A 17,641-nucleotide genomic window follows, 5' to 3' on the forward strand; every position below is an offset into this window, starting at 1 on the left:
CAAAAAATAATACTTTCCTTTTAATTTTTGGCAAGACCTTCTAACAAATAAATAAACAAACAAATTAATTATATTAACAGATGTATATCAAAAAAAAATAAATCATAATTAATAATTATAAAATCAATCCATCTAATTTATAAAATACCATATTCTTAAATAATTTATTCTCAATTTATAGTAGTTGTAAATCTTATTCTCAAACAAACAATCAAACTTCCTTACTTACTTCATATCGTATTTTTAAAATAATCGCTTATCAAAAAAACATTCAACAATACAAATATTTATTTCTTAAGTTTTCTTATTTATTTCAATTTAGATTCATTAAATTGTAATATTCGATAGCTAGCGCAGTAGTCTTTTTGAGTAACTTAATTCTTAAAAGTAATATTTATGTTCAATTATTTCAGGTCAGTTTTTGAGGTTATTAAAAAAGTATTAAAAATCTTATTTTTTTCCAGAGATTAGGTATATCTTTCTTTTTATAAGTGTTGTCAAGCTTACATAAAGATAATCTCTATTTACTTTATTTAATTAATATTGCACACAATTTGTTTCTACTCTTCATAGTATAGCGAATTAATTTTGTGATGTCCCCCACACTATACTCCTTTAATAAATAAGAATTCAGAAAAGAAATAATAATAATAATCTATAATTGCCTTATACATTAAATGTAAATTATAAGGAAATAAGGAAATAATGTTAGAAAGAGTAAATTGATAATTTTTTTCTCTAAATTTTGGTACTTAGTTGACTCCTTTATAATTTATATTCCTAATTTATTTTTCATTTCTTTGTAGATTTTACAGACAGCTTCATATACTTTTCCGCTTCTAACAAATATCAATTTCTAACATATAAATTAAAGGTTAAGTTCTAGCACTTTAAATATCAACTAAATATTTCCTTTTATCACTATAAATTAATATTGATAAGGAATCATCTAAACCTAAACAACAATTTTACTCTTTAAATATAAATCAATTTTTAATCTTGTATTGAAGCTTTTTTAATGTTATCCTTTGATGATGCTTATCTTCAAGAGTGTTTGTTTTAAATTACTAATTTTAATTTAAATTAACAAATTGACTTTACACTCTTGCATTATTTTAGTGGATTCTATTTAACTTTAATTTAGTGATATCAGATTAATAAATAATATATTAGTTTACATATGTATAAAATTTGAAACGAAAATTTCGAGAGAATTTACTCATTTAGATAGAAAATCAATGTGTAATATAGATCTTTCTAAATCTTAGAATATTTTTTCAATGCAATCTATTTTAAAATTTCGTTATAAGTTGTGCTCTCAAACATAAAGAAATTAATCTATTCTTAGAAGAAATAGAAGAATATAATCTTTAATTGCGGTTCGGAAGAAGAGACAGCAAAAATAGATTATAATTTAAAATAAGACGCATCGATATATTTTTTTAAAGTTATATTCACCTCAAAGTAACTTTTAACTAAAAAAATAGAAGGAAATTTAAATAAAATTAACATGTAAAATTCAAGAAATAGTTCAAATTATTATTTTTTTGCAATTAATGGCTTTACTTAAAAAGCTAATTATAATTGTTTGTATTTTTAAAAAAATTTGGCTTCGATAGACTAAGTATTAAGAATAATCGCATTTAAATTTCGAATTTACTTAAATACTGGGTTGATATTTACATGGAAATCTCAAAACATGAACAAAATTGATATTATTTAATTAAAAATACTATCAATGATATGCCTTTGTACTTATCCGGCTATAAAAAGATAAAATTAATTCATTGCTAACCAACAGCTTAACCATTGTAAATGAAGTATGAATAAAAAGGTCAACAAACAAATTGATTCACCACTTAATATCAATTTTTATTGAATTCTAGTAAAATTTTAAAAATAGTATGGGGTATTAATAAAAAAAAGAAGTGTAATTATGATGTTTTTCTATATCACCAAAGAGTTTGTATATTAATTTATCCATAAAAAAAGGTATGTCTATTTGTAGGTAAGATTCTAGTTACTTAATATTATTAGTGAAGTAAATGTTTCTAAAAATTTGAAGACTCGCAGTTTTTTTAAATATAAAAAAATGTGATTATTTATAATTAGTTTTATATATATATCTTCAACCACTTAATTTTTTAACAACCTACTTTATAGATTTAAATTAGAAAATTATCAATTTGTAAAACACAAACAAATACGCTATTTTTCAATTAAAAAGTAACACATCTATCTAATAAATCATATTGATTAAAACTAATAGCCTGAAATAATTAAGAATTACATTAGACATTTAAGGTAATAAAAGAATTTATAATATAAATTGATTTATGGTTATCTGTTAAAATATTAATAATAATAAATTTATTTTAATTGATATAACATGCATTAAATGAAGATAATACGAATTTATAGAATTATTTTAATAGTAATTTGAATGTTAGCAGAAAAAGTTTTATTTGTTACTTAATAGTTAAAATAGATTTTGATTTTTTTATATATCAAATGGAATAAAAATTTTAATAACAAATAAGTTCTTACGACAGTAATAAATTTATAATTAGTTATTACTATTTTTATAATTTATAGAAGTTAATTTGATTATTTCGAGCATAAAAATAGGTCCAGTTGATATTAGAATTCTGTAATTATAATAAATAATTTTATTTGCAAGTAAATATATATATACTTATAAATCCTACTTAGCGATGGTAAATATGTTGGTATTGTAACTTCTTACCTATTTTATTATTATAATCTTCTATATTTGATTTTTTGTAACATGAAAACGATTAAATCTTTTAGAGTTTAAAGTAAATTTATTTGCTTAATAGGCAATTTACACTTACAAAAGCAAATACATTAATAAATACATATACATATCAATCTAATCTTGAAATCAATTCAAATCAAGCAAACAAGCGAACAATTAATTAATTTATATTGATACAAAAGTAAACTTAATTTATTTTTAAACACATAAATTAATTATTTAATCAATTAATTCATTCATTCATTCATTTATTAAATATTGGGAAAAAAATTTTTTAATAAATTTTAAGAAAAATTTCCTGCATTCTTTTTTTTTCATAATTAAAGAAGCGCTTTATAAATATTCAGGCTTACTGAAGGGTATTTTTATTATATTGTTTTAATTATTTCTATGAAAAAGGTAATAATTGTGAATTTGTGTCTTCTCAGTTTTTAAATTAGTAATCTATGTCATTTTAATTATTAACAAAGAGAGATAGGTTATATTCAATTTATAAATTTATACTTTGATTCAAAATATGTCATGATAATTAGCTATACAGTTTTTTAAATAAGTAACGGTCTAATTAATTACTTCCACTTTAAAGATCAAATCATTTTTATTATTAACTTTCCGCTGACTGCTTTTTTGCTGCCATGTATTATTTTACCATATTTTTTAATTAGGTTTCGTTCGGTTTTACAAACAGTTTTGGTGGGTCTGCAAAAAGGTCCGCTAGACTCTCACTAGGACTTAATTAATTTTATTGTTGCTTTTAAATTTGTTACTATCCTGTTTTACCATTTTCTTTGTTGTCTTTTTCTTACTAAATAAGCTTAATTATTAAATAAAGTTATTAAGCTGTAAGTAAATGTAGAAATATATGAATTTTCATAATATAAATAATTATAAATATTCCAAATTTGTATCTAGAATATTTTCTTAAAATCATAATTTACCTTTTTTAGATTGAATAGCTAAAAGTTTGCTCTTTTGAATTAGTTGAACTCACGTCTCCATGAATTTATACGTTCTTTAATGAACATATTAACTATTTCATCTTGAAGTTTGAAATCGAGCTTTATTCCTCCAGATTTCTGAGCCTTTTTCATTTCACTTTTCAAAAAATTTTCGATGTTTAAATTATTCGTTTGTTTATTACCTAAAAATTTTAATTAAAGTAAGTTAAAATTATGAATGGTAAATCTTATAATCTAATAATTTAAATATATAATTAATTTTTATAGTTTTACTATTTATCATATCATACAAAACTTATTGAGTTAGGTAATCGTTTTAATTACTCCAATATCTCTTAATTTCTTCTTTGTATTTTATTTTTCTGCGCCTGAAGCTTGAGAATTTGTTCTAAAATTTGATTACTTTTAATTATGTTAGAAAAAATAGATCTATAAATTGATTTTCTTTTATTTTTCAAATTACCTCTGAGATTTAACTCTATCAGCTTGCTTGATAATATGCTCAGTTCTTTGAAATTTAAAAAGAATTTGACTACAATAGATTGGGCTTTCTTTTTAGTCTTTACTTAGACAGCTTTAGTAAATAGTTAAGAGCAACTAGATTTAATAAAAATTAAAATGTAATTTAAATACATAAAGAATTAATCTTTTTTATTTAGATAACATTAATGAATAGTTGTTTGTTTAAGGGTAGGGCAGAGAAATTAAAAATTTTGCAAAATAAAAATTAATATCTTTCAAATTACATTTTCCATTAATAAAGAGTTCTTTGAAATTTATTTTCTCCTGACTTCTTTAAGAAGCTAATGAGTGCATGAATAACTCTTCTTTTCCTCATTTTAACATAACTGATTTATGCTCGTTTAACAGTCTCTATCTATTATGTAAATCAAATAAATAGAATTAATTTATGTTTAAATAAATAATTAAAGTAATTCATTAATAATAAATGTTAATTTAGATTTTATCTGTCTAAAATTTTGTAAATACTATGTTAATTTAACTAATTCTATATTCTTCTATCAAGCGCTCTAAACATTTAAATAAGTTTTTATTTTGATATCTTTAGAATCCAAATGTTTGAAAATGTAATCTTCTCTTTCAAAATAAATATAAATAATTTGATTTGAATCTTAAATCATTCATTCTGTTAGATTCTGAATTACTTTATTTTTACATATTTTGATAAGAATAAAGTATTTCTCAATTAAATTATGATGGTAAGAAGTAAATTTTTTATTGCTTGCGAAGAGTTTAAGTCATCAACATAATTTAAGTAATGTTAATCTAAAAAAGAATTTTTTAATATGATGCAATAAATAATTAATTACATGAATAATCTGCTTTAGCTTAGCCGCTAAAGAAACCAAAGAAAATACCTATAGCCAAATAGTTTAAAACTTCTTTAAGACCTCATCTAATTAATTTCCTATCCGATTTATTTGAGACAGCAGCCTTCTTTTTTCTTGATCATCTATTTTCCTGACTAGTGTTTCCTTTTTCTCGCTGTCTTGATATCTTTTATTTTCTAGAACATTTAGAATTTTCATATTGTTGTTGAAGCGCTTTTCTAATTCTTGTTGCAATTTAACATCTTTATTAATCCTTAGAACCTTCTTATTATGCTTAAGGTATTCTAAACCTTAAGAGCAGTTTAAAAATTTCATTTTTCTCCTATTCATTATCTCATCTATTCATTCGAAATTTAATAATTAAAATTTTTTAAATTAGAAGTAGAAAACTAAAGTAATAGCTCATTTGGTGATATTGTAGCTATCACATCTATTTAGAAATTAAAAAATTTAATAAGTTATCTTAATTGTATAGGCATTATTGATTAAGTAATAGTGGGGGGTTTTAACTTAAAAATAAATAATAAAATTGAAGATAACTTAATTTGAAATTAATTAATAAATAATTAATTTTTTGATTTAAAATAAATAAACATGTAATATTATAAAATAAAAATCTATTATAAATTAAAAATATAATTTCTTAAATTAAATTTTTATATTAAAAAATTATAAAATAAATATTTTTTAATAAAAAGCAAAATAAAATAATTAAATTTATTAATCTATTTTATAGCAAATCCAGGAATTAAATTCTTAATTCGCCACTTCCATAAGAATTTAATACCTGGAATTGCTATAATAATAATGATTTACTATCCTATTACCAAATTTAAATCACTTATCACTAATTTATCCTTTACATAAAAAAATAAATTTAATAATTTGATAGTAATATACTTATTTCTTCTTAAAGAGTTCGATCATCCATTAGCTGTAGTGGAGGTTTCTATTCATTTTTTACTTTTTTTGCAAAACTATTTGAATATTGTAAATCTGGTTAAGCTCTAACAATATTAGGTGATTTAGTCATCTAGAAATCAGCAGTTCCAAATTTTATTCTAAGCAGCAATTTTAAATCTGTATCTGTATTAAAAGAGACGAAGAGGTACTATGAATTAAAATAGTTCGTTTTGGAAGGCTCAGAGAATCTTATTACATATCTATTCTTTTTAATTTTAGTTTAAGGAATAAGCATTAATTAAAGTTAAATTTAATGACGCTTATTAGCTAATTAAGCAAATTAATTATTTGCTTAAAGGGATATTTCCCAAATAAAAAATAACTTTCTGAGAAATTTCATTTAGTTAATTAATCAAGAAGAAAAATCTTAATTTACAATGACCTTAAAAAAAACAAAATATAAATATCTATTTTGATTTGCTAAAAACCAAATTGATAAGCTAGAATAAATAATAGCTATTCATTTAAGCTCGAACTATAAAATTTTAGGAATTAATCTATATTCCAATTGTATCATCCATCAACACGAACGAAAATTTAAATAAAAATCATTATAATAACATCTATCTCTATATCTTAATTTACAGTTGCCTTAATAATTAACAAAAATATAAAAATCTATTTTCATATTTGCTATAATTGATTGGCTAAAAATAAATAATAACTATTCATTTAAGTTCGAACTATGAAAATACCTTTTAGGAATTTATTTATCTAACAAAATTTAATCATTTCAGATTCAACAACTTAAAAATTCAAATAAAATCATTCTAATAATTCTCTATTTCTTGCTTGTGCTAACAAAATAATTAAAATTAACCAACTTCCTATCTTTAATTTGAAACATTATTAAAAAACACTTTTTAAATTTATTCCTCTCTAAATTCTTTTACTTTAAATCCAATGTTTAAACTTCAAATAACAAAAAATTCAGAAAAAAATATTTTTAAATAGCTTTTTTTGCTTAAAAATATAAATTTTTTCTCATATTTTTGAGATAACTATTTTAAATTTTCTAAAATATTGCTATTTTGAAATTTATTTCAGTGATTTATTTATCATTTGATATTAAAAATAAAAATAGTGAAAGCTTACTTCAAAGATCAAGTTGCTGTTGAAGATGTTTGGATTCTAATTTTCTGTTGATAAGAAAATTTTTAATGAGTTTCTCTTAAAGGAATCTATCTAGCTTAATTCTTTAAAAAAATAAATTAATTTACTTGGTAAATGGTGGTTCTAGCTTTTTAAATTTTAAATACATTAAAAGCTATAAAAATAATTTAACCTTACATATAAAGAGGGGCTAATTTTTATTTTTTATGTATATCTTGAAGTATTTAAATCCATATTTTTCTAATTCAATAACCTATTACGGCATATCAAGTTCTATTATTAAATTTCAAAATGTAAATGTTAACAATTTCAAATATTTATGCTAAAATAATTTTTAATATATTTCTGAACAAAAATTAATGCTAATTACTATAAACTCCATATTCTAGTTTCATTTCTTATTTTATTGGTTCTTCTACTTCAATTATTTTTGCTTTATCATCAGTTTAGATACCTTATAATGCAGAGTTGAGACTGTCTTTGTATATTTATACAAAATGCATCTTTTATTCAATGTCTTGTAAAAACTCAGAAGAAATTGAAGAAGAAATCCCCTTTAAATTTGAAAAAGCAGTTTAAGGCCTTTTAGTCTTAAATCTTTCTCCATCTTATTCCACTAATTAATTATCAAGTTGCATTTGATCTTATTTTTCTTAGTTGATATCTGGTGATATCTGCATCAAATATTATTAGTAATTATTTGTTATGCTCACCATCTATTTTCTGTTTATGCTTTTTCCAGCTAATTGAGCAGCAGCTGCGGCAGCTGTTGAAGGTCTTTGTAAAGAATCCTTTTTTAATTGAAAAAGCTCATTTTTTTATATTCCTAATTATCCTTATCCCATAATTTATGCTTAAATACTATTATCTATTTACTGACTCTGTCTATATTGAGAATTCAAGAAAGGATTTTATGTAAGCATTTAACTTGAAGGGGAAATTAAATTGTTCATTCTTAAATTTTTGACAGTTTATGACCCAAGTAAATTTGAATTATTTCCCATTAACGGAGTGTTAATTATTAAATTATTTGCTTTTGCTTATTTCATTTTTTAGTTTGCATCATTACTCTTCAAATTACTTTACTAAATTTTAGAAGAATCAGTTTAAATGGTAAGCTTAGGTTAATTATTTGTTCCTGCAGATGTGTTGCGATTTATCATGATGACTTATATAATTTAAAAATATAAAAATTTAAATTATATAATCCTATTTATACAAGTTTTTCAGCTATTTTAAAAACAAATTCCTACTAAGCTATGAATTAAAAAGTAAAACTTCTTGAAGAATATTTGCAAAATAACAAAAAATATACAAAAGTTTTTTTGCAAAGTGTTTTATATTTTTTTTACATTCAAAATGTAATTTTGATGTAGATTAATATTCAAAAAATTATTCTATTCTAAATTTTTTTAATTTAATATTTTTTAAAAATCATATTTTGCTTTTAGTAAATAAATGAAAAAAGCTAAAGAAAATATTTTTTTTATATTAAATATTTAATTTTGCCATAATTAATTTTTATAAGTTTGATTAAATTTAATTTTTTTTTTAGTTTTGAAAAAAAAATCAGCTTTCTTAAAAAATATTTTTTATTAATTCATTTAATTTTAGAAGTTTAGAAGTTTAATCATTTTATTTTAATTAAATAAATATTTTTAAGATCTGAATCCTTTACATTTATTTATCTTAGATCATTCTTAAAAATAGAATTTTAGGCTATTTGTTAGTACTTCTTAGTTATTTTTCTGTATTTATTAACTAAAATACACTTTGTTAAAAAGTTAAAAATAATTAATTCAAAATATCTGTTTTTATCAAATATATATATTGATAGATTTTATATAAAATCTTATAAAATTCAAGTTATTTATTTGAAATTACTATTATTAAAATAAAATCAATAAAATTTTAATCAGATTTTCAAAATTTTTACTTAATAAATTCATAATTAAAGAAAATGAAAATAATTAATAAATGACTAAAACAGATTAACTTATACAATCAAGCAATATTTGATAAATCAAATCATTTAAAATAAATTTTTTAAGGATAAGGTTGCAAAACTTATGGTAGTGAGCAGAAACTAGAAAATAAAGAACCCTTAGAAAACATAAATATTTTAAAAATTAAAAATAGATTAAAATTTTAATCAGAATTCTAGATAGTTGGAACACAAAATAATTTTTCAATTTATATCATATTATTGAATTAATTCTTCAAATTTTTCGTGAATTAATAAAGCCTTATCAGTCACATGCTCAAAGTGTTATTATGTCAATTCTTCGATGTATTCATTAATTTTGTAGTATTGCATTTGCTAAAGGACAAATATCATAATATCTTAAGATTATACACAATCTAGAATATATTCAAATGTTTTAAGCAAGCTAAATATATTGTCAATATCATTAATTTATTCAAATATTTATTTGGCTATATTCATAAAGTAATAATCTTAAATTGCTCTTCTAATAAAATTTTCATTTGAATTGTCTAATAAATAAGCAAAGAACAAAGCACATTAATTTCTTATTTTTGGCTTATCTTGCTGCATCATTACCATAAACTTTGAAACTAAATTTTTTTCAAGAAGCACATCTTTGATATTTTGTGATGAGCAGGCTGCCATATTTATAAAAGTATACATTGTGTGAATTCTAGCTTTATAATTTGAATGATCTGAGTATTTTTTTAAGACTGAAATGTAATCAAAAGTGACAAACTCTTCTATATTTCTATCAGAATTGTAGCTTAAATAATTGACTATACATAAGGCAGGTATTATAACTAATTCTTTATGATTATTCTCTAAGATATCTAAAATTAAAACATATTCGCTGATTTCATTAAATTCAATTAGGGCTTCTATTTTTGCCATTCCTGACAATGCCCATAAAACTTATTAAGTTATATCTTCGTCATCTTAATTGTAGCTCTTTTTAAGCTCACTCATTAAATAGTGAATTATATACTTAAAGCTATCCTATTATTTTGATAATTTATATTTAATATTTTTTAATTTTTATTTAATTTAATATGACTTAGTCCTCTTCAGAAAAGTCTTCAACAGTTAAACCGACCATATTTCCAAAGGTGCACTCATATAAATAAATTAAATTGGTTCTAAATGCATCAAATTTCTAAAAAGGTTAGAAAATAGAATATGCTTTTAGCTCTATTAGTTTACTCTACACGCAATTTTAATCTGTACAACTAAAGCTAGCGAGAGTGAATAAGGCCTAAATATTTTTTGGTAAAAATAAAAGAATTTAAAATATCAAAAGAAACACATTAAGAGAAAGTTTGAATGGTATCTGAGTAATAAATAAATCAATGAAGAATGATAATTACATTATTAATAACAATTTCATCCTGCTGATTTTTAAGAATTTCTATTAAATTATCTAAAACTCTATATTCTACAAGCTTAGAGATAAATTGCTAATCCCACACGTAAGGGATATTTTACATTATTTTTAATGACGTTTTAAAAAGCTAAGGATAATTCACGGCTGTTTCTTAAGAAATAAATGCAATTAAATACAAAGGAAAGTCTGTTTCATTCAATATTTGTATTGATTCTTTAAGAATTTCTTCGCTTGAGTTGAAAATGGTGTATTGAGAGAAAAACTTAACCACTTAGAAGCATTAATCAAACTCTCTTAAATTAAAATGAATTTATAACTACTGCAATTTTTAAGCGACCAATTACTCATTCTATTATGAAAAAAATTAAATTTTTTTTAGCTAAACATTGTTAATTAATCTAAATTTACTTGAGATAAACTTTTGATGTCTTCAATTTAATTATGATTGAAATCAGGATCATTTTTGTTGGTGAATTTCAATCTTGTAAAGTTTAACTATCTATTTAATTTCTCTCTTCTGATTTTAATTCTATGATTCTCTTGTTTGAACTTAATTGCCTATTTGAGTTCGTGTGATTCGTCCTAATTTTACTAAAAATCTTACATATTTATTTTAAGCTAAGTCTACTTTTTTAATTTCAGAAATTTTAATCTAAATGAATTTTTGATATTGTATAAAATTTTTAACATCACTAAAATTTGCGCTAAATCTATTTAAACTTTAGATTCTAGATCAAATTGTCACCAACAAAAAAAAAATAACAAGCTCTAATAATTAATTTATTTAACCAAAAATGTTACTTTTTAAATAAAATATTTTATAAAAAATTTTAATTCTTTATAAAAACAGATTTGACAAAACGACATTTGGTATTAATTTATAATTTCTTAAATTATATTAAAATGCATTTAATAATTTATTTGTTTATCCATAATTTTGTGTCAAATACTTTATTATTTTTAATCGTTATTATTTATTTTTTATGCAGAAAACAAAATTTCAAAAAATTTAATTTATTTATTAGATATTAAATTTGAATTTTATTGGTTTAAATCATCTCTCATTAAATAATACAATCTTATTAGCTTAAGATATTATAAAAATAAATATAAATATAAACATAATCTTTATAATCAAATTCTAAAGACATCCTTTTACTTATGAATAAATATCCTTCTGTAGAGATATCTAACTTCCTAAACACTCAGAATAACGCATCTGTAAAACAAATTAAAAGATCAGACAAATATGCATGATATATATTATTTATTTATTTTTTTAGGATAGCTAAAGGGATAAGGGCGATAAGGGATTAAAAAAATAAAAAATGCTGCTCAGTGAAAGTTTAAAAAACATATAACTTGTAAATAAATTCTATCTAAATGAACTTGTTTTCAGATTTTATTTGTTAGTAAAATGAAAATTTAGAAGTTGATATCAGTGATTAAAAAATGATGTACACAAGATAAATCAGGGAAATGGACTAGGAAAGTTTGTCTATAAAATCATAGTTAGTTTTTAAAAGCTTATAAATTTTAATACAAAATATTTTAATTGTTTAAATAGAATAGACTATGTCAACTTATAGATCAACCAATAGCTGATACTGAAGAAAGACTTACAATTTAAAATACTAAATTGCAAAGATAAAATAGAAGAATATCAAAAGTCTCTTTAAGAAAAATCTAATATGTAAAAATAGCTAACTAGGAGTCTAAGTAATGGGATTAAATCAACTGTAAATAAATAAAAAAATCAATAAATTCTAAATGTTAATTTAAGTTATTTATTAAAAGGTTAAAGAAAATGAGAATTTAAAATAAATACTACTTGAAAAGCAATAAAATTTAGGTTAAATGGAGAATGAACTAATCGAAGTTTAATAAAAAATCTAAGAGCTTTAGTCTGAAGTTGAACTGTTAATATCTACATCAGGGCTTAAATCATAGATGATACAGCATTGTAGATAAGAACTGCAAGCAAATTTTTAGAAAATGGAGTAATCTAAAATGGAAATAAACTCCTTAAGAGATTTGCTGGCAAGTTGCGAAATGGAACACAAATCTGCTTAATCTCAAGTAAATAGCTATTTTAAAATTAAAAAATTTTAATTTAAAATGTGAAAATAAGGTTTAAGAATGCAAAAAATAAAAGAGTGATGAACAGGAATTGTTATAAAAGCAATTATCTCAAATAAGAATTGATTAAGAACAAATATAAAGAGAAAAAAAGGCAGAGTAAAAAAAGATGGTATTTATTCATAAGCAAAGTGCTATTCGAGTGATATTTAACTCTGTAAATAAGATAAAAAGAAGATTTTATCTTGAATTTATACTTAAATTGTAAAGTAATGATTAAGAGAAGTCCCTTGTAAGAAAAAAGTTAAGAAGAGTTTTAGTTATATAAAATAAGCTATTTAATAAAGTTGTGTAGTTTTATTTGAGATAATGGAGATCTAAAATTAACTTAAAATAGTAAATTGATATTTTTACTAAATTCTAAATTAAAATATTATTAAATAATTAAAAACTAATCTTAATAGAGAAGAGGAAAGAAATTCAAATATATTAAAGAATATCTATGATTTTAAGACAAAGGCAAGGTTTTATAAAATATGGAGAAAATGCTTTGAACAAAGGTAATTTTAGCTCTATAGAAAATACCAATCCCTTTGTAATTTAAATATAATCGATAAAGCTTTAAATAAGATTGTGATTTAAAGAGCTTTTTCTAAATGGCTAGGATAAATAAAAAAAGTTTATAAGTTTATTTTTTGTCTAGAAAGAATTAATAAAAATATTCAAAATAACCTTGTTAGGTAAGGGTTTAATTCTATTTAGCAAGAGTGTAAGAAACAGTTATAAGATAATTTGTTTGAAGAAAATATAAATTTTGTTGTTCAATAAAGGTATTTTATTAATTTTACTGATTAAATCAACTATTTAAAAAATTGTTTAGAATATAATTTTAGTGCTTTTAAGAATGGAAGAATTTCTAGCTTACAAAAAAAAGGAAAAATATGATTATCCTTGGTCGATCATTAAAACTATGGAAACTATTTATTAATAAAAAAAAAATGAGATAGTTGTAAATATTTCATATTTCTATTAATCTTAAAAGTAAAGAAGAAAAATTCCTTAAAAAAATCATCAATTCTTGGAATTTCATTATGTAATTCTTTATTTTGGGGTTATTTTTATTTAACATTTTTTTATATAAAAGATAAAATGAGAAAATTGAAAAGCTTAGAGAAAAGTAATAATAACTTAACTCTTAGTAAGAAAATATTTCATCCAATTTAAGAGAGACTGAAGAAGAACTTTTGAATACCCAAAAAAGTATAAATTGAAGTGAAAAAAATAAAATTTTAATAAATATAAAATTTAAATTAAAGGGCATGCTTTATAATTAGTGATAAATAGACAGAATTCCTAATTATAATCAATAATTTATAAATGGAAATTAGCTTCAATTTGCATTAAGAATTAAGGGAATGCATTTTATTCAATTTTAAATGGGATTGTTGCTAAATAAAAATTACAAGTAAATATTGCATAAGAAATTATTTAATTTTAAAAAATTTTTTTATCAAAAAAGGCTTTTGTTACAATTAAAAAATAAAATGAAAAATTTATAAAAAGCTTGGAAAACAAAACTATTGCCTAGTTTAATGAGCAGATATCAGAAATCGATTAAGATATATAAAAGCACGAAGGCAGTATATAATTGCACAAAAACCAATAAAGTATTTTTAATTATTTAAATACAAATAATAATAATATTGTTATTAAAGAAATTAGAAATCTTTAGCAAATAATAATTAATAAAGAAAGAAAGTTAAATGAAATAAAACTCAAATATTTTTCTAGATTTAAAGTAACCAGCAGAAAAATTTCTTATAAAAAGACTTATTTATCAAGATTGTTTGGGATTATATAGAAAAAGTCACTATATTGTGGATTTAAAAAATTATTCTAGCATTATCAAGTAAGCTTTCGTATTAAAATTATTCATATATTTATATTTCATTTTTAATAATAAAAGTATGAGAATAAACAATAATAAAACGAAAAGCTTATTAAAAAATAACTATTTAAATAGTAAACCAATTTGGTTAAGCTTGCAATGGAGTCATTCAAAAATAATATTTAATAAAATATTCAACTTAAAGTGTTTTTAAGAAAGAGAATATTTCAAATTGAAAGATAATAAATTAATATTTACTTCTATAAATGGGCTAATATTCTTAAAACCGAATAAAGTTAAAATTACTATAAATTAATTGAACAACAAAATGATTAAACTGAAAATTTAAAAGAAGATATCGAACAACTATAAATGAAATAAGAAGTTACAAAAAATCTAATTAAATAAAAAGATAATTACTACAAAAATAATTTAATTAGATTTTTAAACAAATATATAATGTTATAGTATAAATTAAAGTAAAAAAAAGGCTTAGCTCTTTGGAAAATTAATTTAAAGCATAATGATAACTTAATTAAACTCTCTACTTTGGTATTATCCAATTTTATTTAATTTCTATTTTTAATTTATTTTATTTAAAAAAAGCTTGATAAATACTTTAAAGTACAATTATAAAGAATATACTTCAACTGTATAAAATAATATTCTTTTAATATTGATGTTTGTTAACTTTAGTTAAAAGTTCAAGAATAAGAAAAGAATTTCAATGAATTTAAGAAGAAACATGATTCAAAAGTTAAAGAAATTACAGAACAATTAACCAATTTAGACTAAGTTTAATAAAATCAGAATCTGAAAAAGCAATAGATTAAAAATCTCTTAAAATAAAAAAATTAATGGAAAATTGATACTTTCCAATAGAATTAAGGTTACTTAAAGATGAAGCTAGCATATTTTAACTGGAAGTTTATATACTCAAAAAATACAAAAATAATTAATTAATTTTATAAAGTGATTTATGCAAATATTTTAAGATGCAATTTTAATATTGTAAAAAATGCTTATAACTAGGATAAAATATAAAAAAGAAAACAGTATTTGGTTTAAAAAATACTAACAAAGAGAAGAATGTGCGATTTGAGAACATGGATAAACAAATGGTATATTGTATCTGAAAAGAAAAAAGAAATTCAACTTTGCTAAAAAAATTCAAATCAAAATTTTCAAAACTAAATTGCACATGAAAAAAGAATAACGACAATTTAGAGATTTTTAAGTTCTTAAATAATTTTAAAAAATATGAAAATTTAGAAGTAGTATCTTTTAACATTAAAGAATTACGTAAGAAGCTGTAAAATTAACAATAATAGAATTGATTAATGCAAAAAGAACATTTAAAAGAAGGATATCAGGACATTTCTATAAGCTTTAAAACAAAATTATGTTTTGAAAAAGCAAATCAAGCAAAATTAATAATTAATAAATCAAAAAAATAATTTTAAAAAGTTAAATTATTACTTTTTTTAACTAAAATTCTTACTCTAAAGGAATAAAAGGTTTGCAAACATAATGAATAACATAATTTCTTGCAACCAAATACTTAGTTAATAATTTTGCTTCAAAAGTATAATACAAGCTAGTCATGGATAAAAAGTAAATTTTTATTTTATCTGATATATTTTAATATTTTATTTCATCTGATATTATTTTATTCATCTATCTGATATTGTATTAATGTGCTTTAATTTTAAATAGCTTTAAAAAATTGATTTCAAAAACAGAGGATTGACTTAGCTCATTACTTCAGCTTCTTAAATTATGATAAAATGGCTTTCAAATATATTTGCAAATTTAAAAAACTTTTCTAGTATTTAATCTTATAAGAAAAATCTCCTGAAAAAGCTAATTTTAAGAAAAGTTTAATTCATCTAAAGATCTTATATCTCAAAATGGAGATTTAAATCAAACTAAATGAAATAGTTTTAAGAAGATTCAGAAGAAGGTGATTCGAAACTCGAACAAGTGTTTTTATCAAAAAGATTCGATATTATTCTTGAATTTATAGCAAGTAAAGGTTATGACATGAGCCAGCTTAAGTCATATTTAAAATAAAAAAAATAAAAAGAAATAGATTTAATGCATAAATCAGCAACAAGATTAATTTTGAATGCATCGGAGATGAATTTACTTCCTAAATCTTTCAATACATGGTTAGCATTCGTATAAAGAAGGAAATCTATAAAAGAAGCATGCTCTAAAATGCTTCCAAGGATAAGATAACCAGATTTACTGCAAGCATTTAAGAAGTGGAAGAGCAAAACATTTATTGTTTATTCTAAAACTCAATTTGATACTAGAGATGTGCTTTTAGAAAAGTAAATTTTATTTTTTTTATTTTTTAATCAAGACATTTTTAATTAAACAGGATGGTGGTCTTCAAAGAAAATACAGATAGACTAGAAAAGTAGTTAAAAGAAGCCGAAAATATGTTGAATGAATAAACTAGCTTGAATACCTTACTAGAAAATAAAAATGTATTTTTTCTTCAAATAATTATCATTAAATTTTTTTAATATTTTTAAGGTATTGGCTGAGAAATTTGCTATGAGAATTATCAGTTTGTTTGAAAAAAAAGTATAAAAATAAGGTTTTGATAAATGGATCTCATTTGTAAAGTAATAACGCATAGATGAATATGAATACATTCAACTTCAGTCAGATGACAAAGTGAATGAATTGCAATTAGAAATACAAAGACTGAATACATTATTTATGGAATTATAAAAACAAAATGAAGAATTAAGAGCCATTTCTTTAGAAAGTATATCAGTTGCAGAGGTATTTAATTAATCAATAAAATAAATATTTATGAACTTTTTTTATTAATTTTATGTCAGTCTATTCAGAATATAGCAAAAGAAAGAGATGGTACTAACGATGCTCTTAAGGAAAAATAAATTTCCATTTAAAACTTGATTGAAGAAAATAACTCCCTTTCTGTTAAGCTCAACCTTGCTTAATCATAGACTGCTTAAATTATGAAGATGTCTAAGTTAGAGAAGTCCTAAAAAAATAATTTTCCATAAGAGACTTCTTCTACTCACACTTCTTATGAACAATCATTGTGAATTGCATAATAAACTTATATTTAAAGCTGATTCATTAATTAACTCTTT

At 21.3% G+C, this 17,641-nt stretch overlaps 4 protein-coding genes across 4 annotated transcripts; 1 reads left to right on the forward strand and 3 right to left on the reverse strand. All coding sequences in view use genetic code 6, as the record gives it.

Annotated features, from left to right (window-relative positions):
* Positions 1-409: 409 nt before the first annotated feature.
* TTHERM_000497001 (transmembrane protein, putative) lies at positions 410-1,111 on the reverse strand (the record flags this gene model as incomplete). Its single annotated transcript, XM_012801044.1, has 2 exons — positions 410-921; positions 973-1,111. The coding sequence occupies 2 exons, from the start codon at positions 1,109-1,111 to the stop codon at positions 410-412; spliced, it is 651 nt and encodes a 216-aa protein (XP_012656498.1).
* Positions 1,112-3,011: 1,900 nt separating this feature from the next.
* Positions 3,012-8,489, reverse strand: TTHERM_00497020 (hypothetical protein). Its single transcript, XM_001027891.2, has 10 exons — positions 7,537-8,489; positions 7,344-7,439; positions 7,149-7,249; positions 5,991-6,258; positions 5,070-5,428; positions 4,485-4,615; positions 4,202-4,335; positions 4,012-4,140; positions 3,718-3,920; positions 3,012-3,593 (listed from the first exon to the last, which is right to left on the reverse strand). The coding sequence occupies exons 1-10, from the start codon at positions 8,327-8,329 to the stop codon at positions 3,372-3,374; spliced, it is 2,436 nt and encodes an 811-aa protein (XP_001027891.2). The 5' UTR covers positions 8,330-8,489; the 3' UTR covers positions 3,012-3,371.
* An 865-nt stretch (positions 8,490-9,354) lies between these two features.
* On the reverse strand, positions 9,355-11,227 carry TTHERM_00497030 (hypothetical protein; the record flags this gene model as incomplete). The annotated part of the gene is made up of 4 exons (XM_001027892.3): positions 9,355-10,152; positions 10,211-10,408; positions 10,521-10,886; positions 10,946-11,227. The coding sequence occupies 4 exons, from the start codon at positions 11,225-11,227 to the stop codon at positions 9,355-9,357; spliced, it is 1,644 nt and encodes a 547-aa protein (XP_001027892.2).
* A 348-nt stretch (positions 11,228-11,575) lies between these two features.
* TTHERM_00497050 (hypothetical protein) lies at positions 11,576-17,593 on the forward strand (the record flags this gene model as incomplete). Its single annotated transcript, XM_001027894.2, has 18 exons — positions 11,576-11,758; positions 11,821-11,901; positions 11,951-12,048; positions 12,105-12,276; positions 12,335-12,616; positions 12,669-13,012; positions 13,081-13,446; positions 13,497-13,709; positions 13,761-13,876; positions 13,933-14,081; positions 14,136-14,283; positions 14,332-14,525; positions 14,583-15,056; positions 15,111-16,118; positions 16,221-16,840; positions 16,891-16,999; positions 17,049-17,303; positions 17,363-17,593. Exons 1-18 carry the CDS (start codon positions 11,699-11,701, stop codon positions 17,591-17,593), a joined length of 4,920 nt encoding a protein of 1,639 aa, XP_001027894.2. The 5' UTR covers positions 11,576-11,698.
* Between the last annotated feature and the right edge of the window lie 48 nt (positions 17,594-17,641).

Source organism: Tetrahymena thermophila, assembly GCF_000189635.1.
Source record: "Tetrahymena thermophila SB210 genomic scaffold scf_8253815, whole genome shotgun sequence".
Lineage (NCBI taxonomy): Eukaryota > Ciliophora > Oligohymenophorea > Hymenostomatida > Tetrahymenidae > Tetrahymena > Tetrahymena thermophila.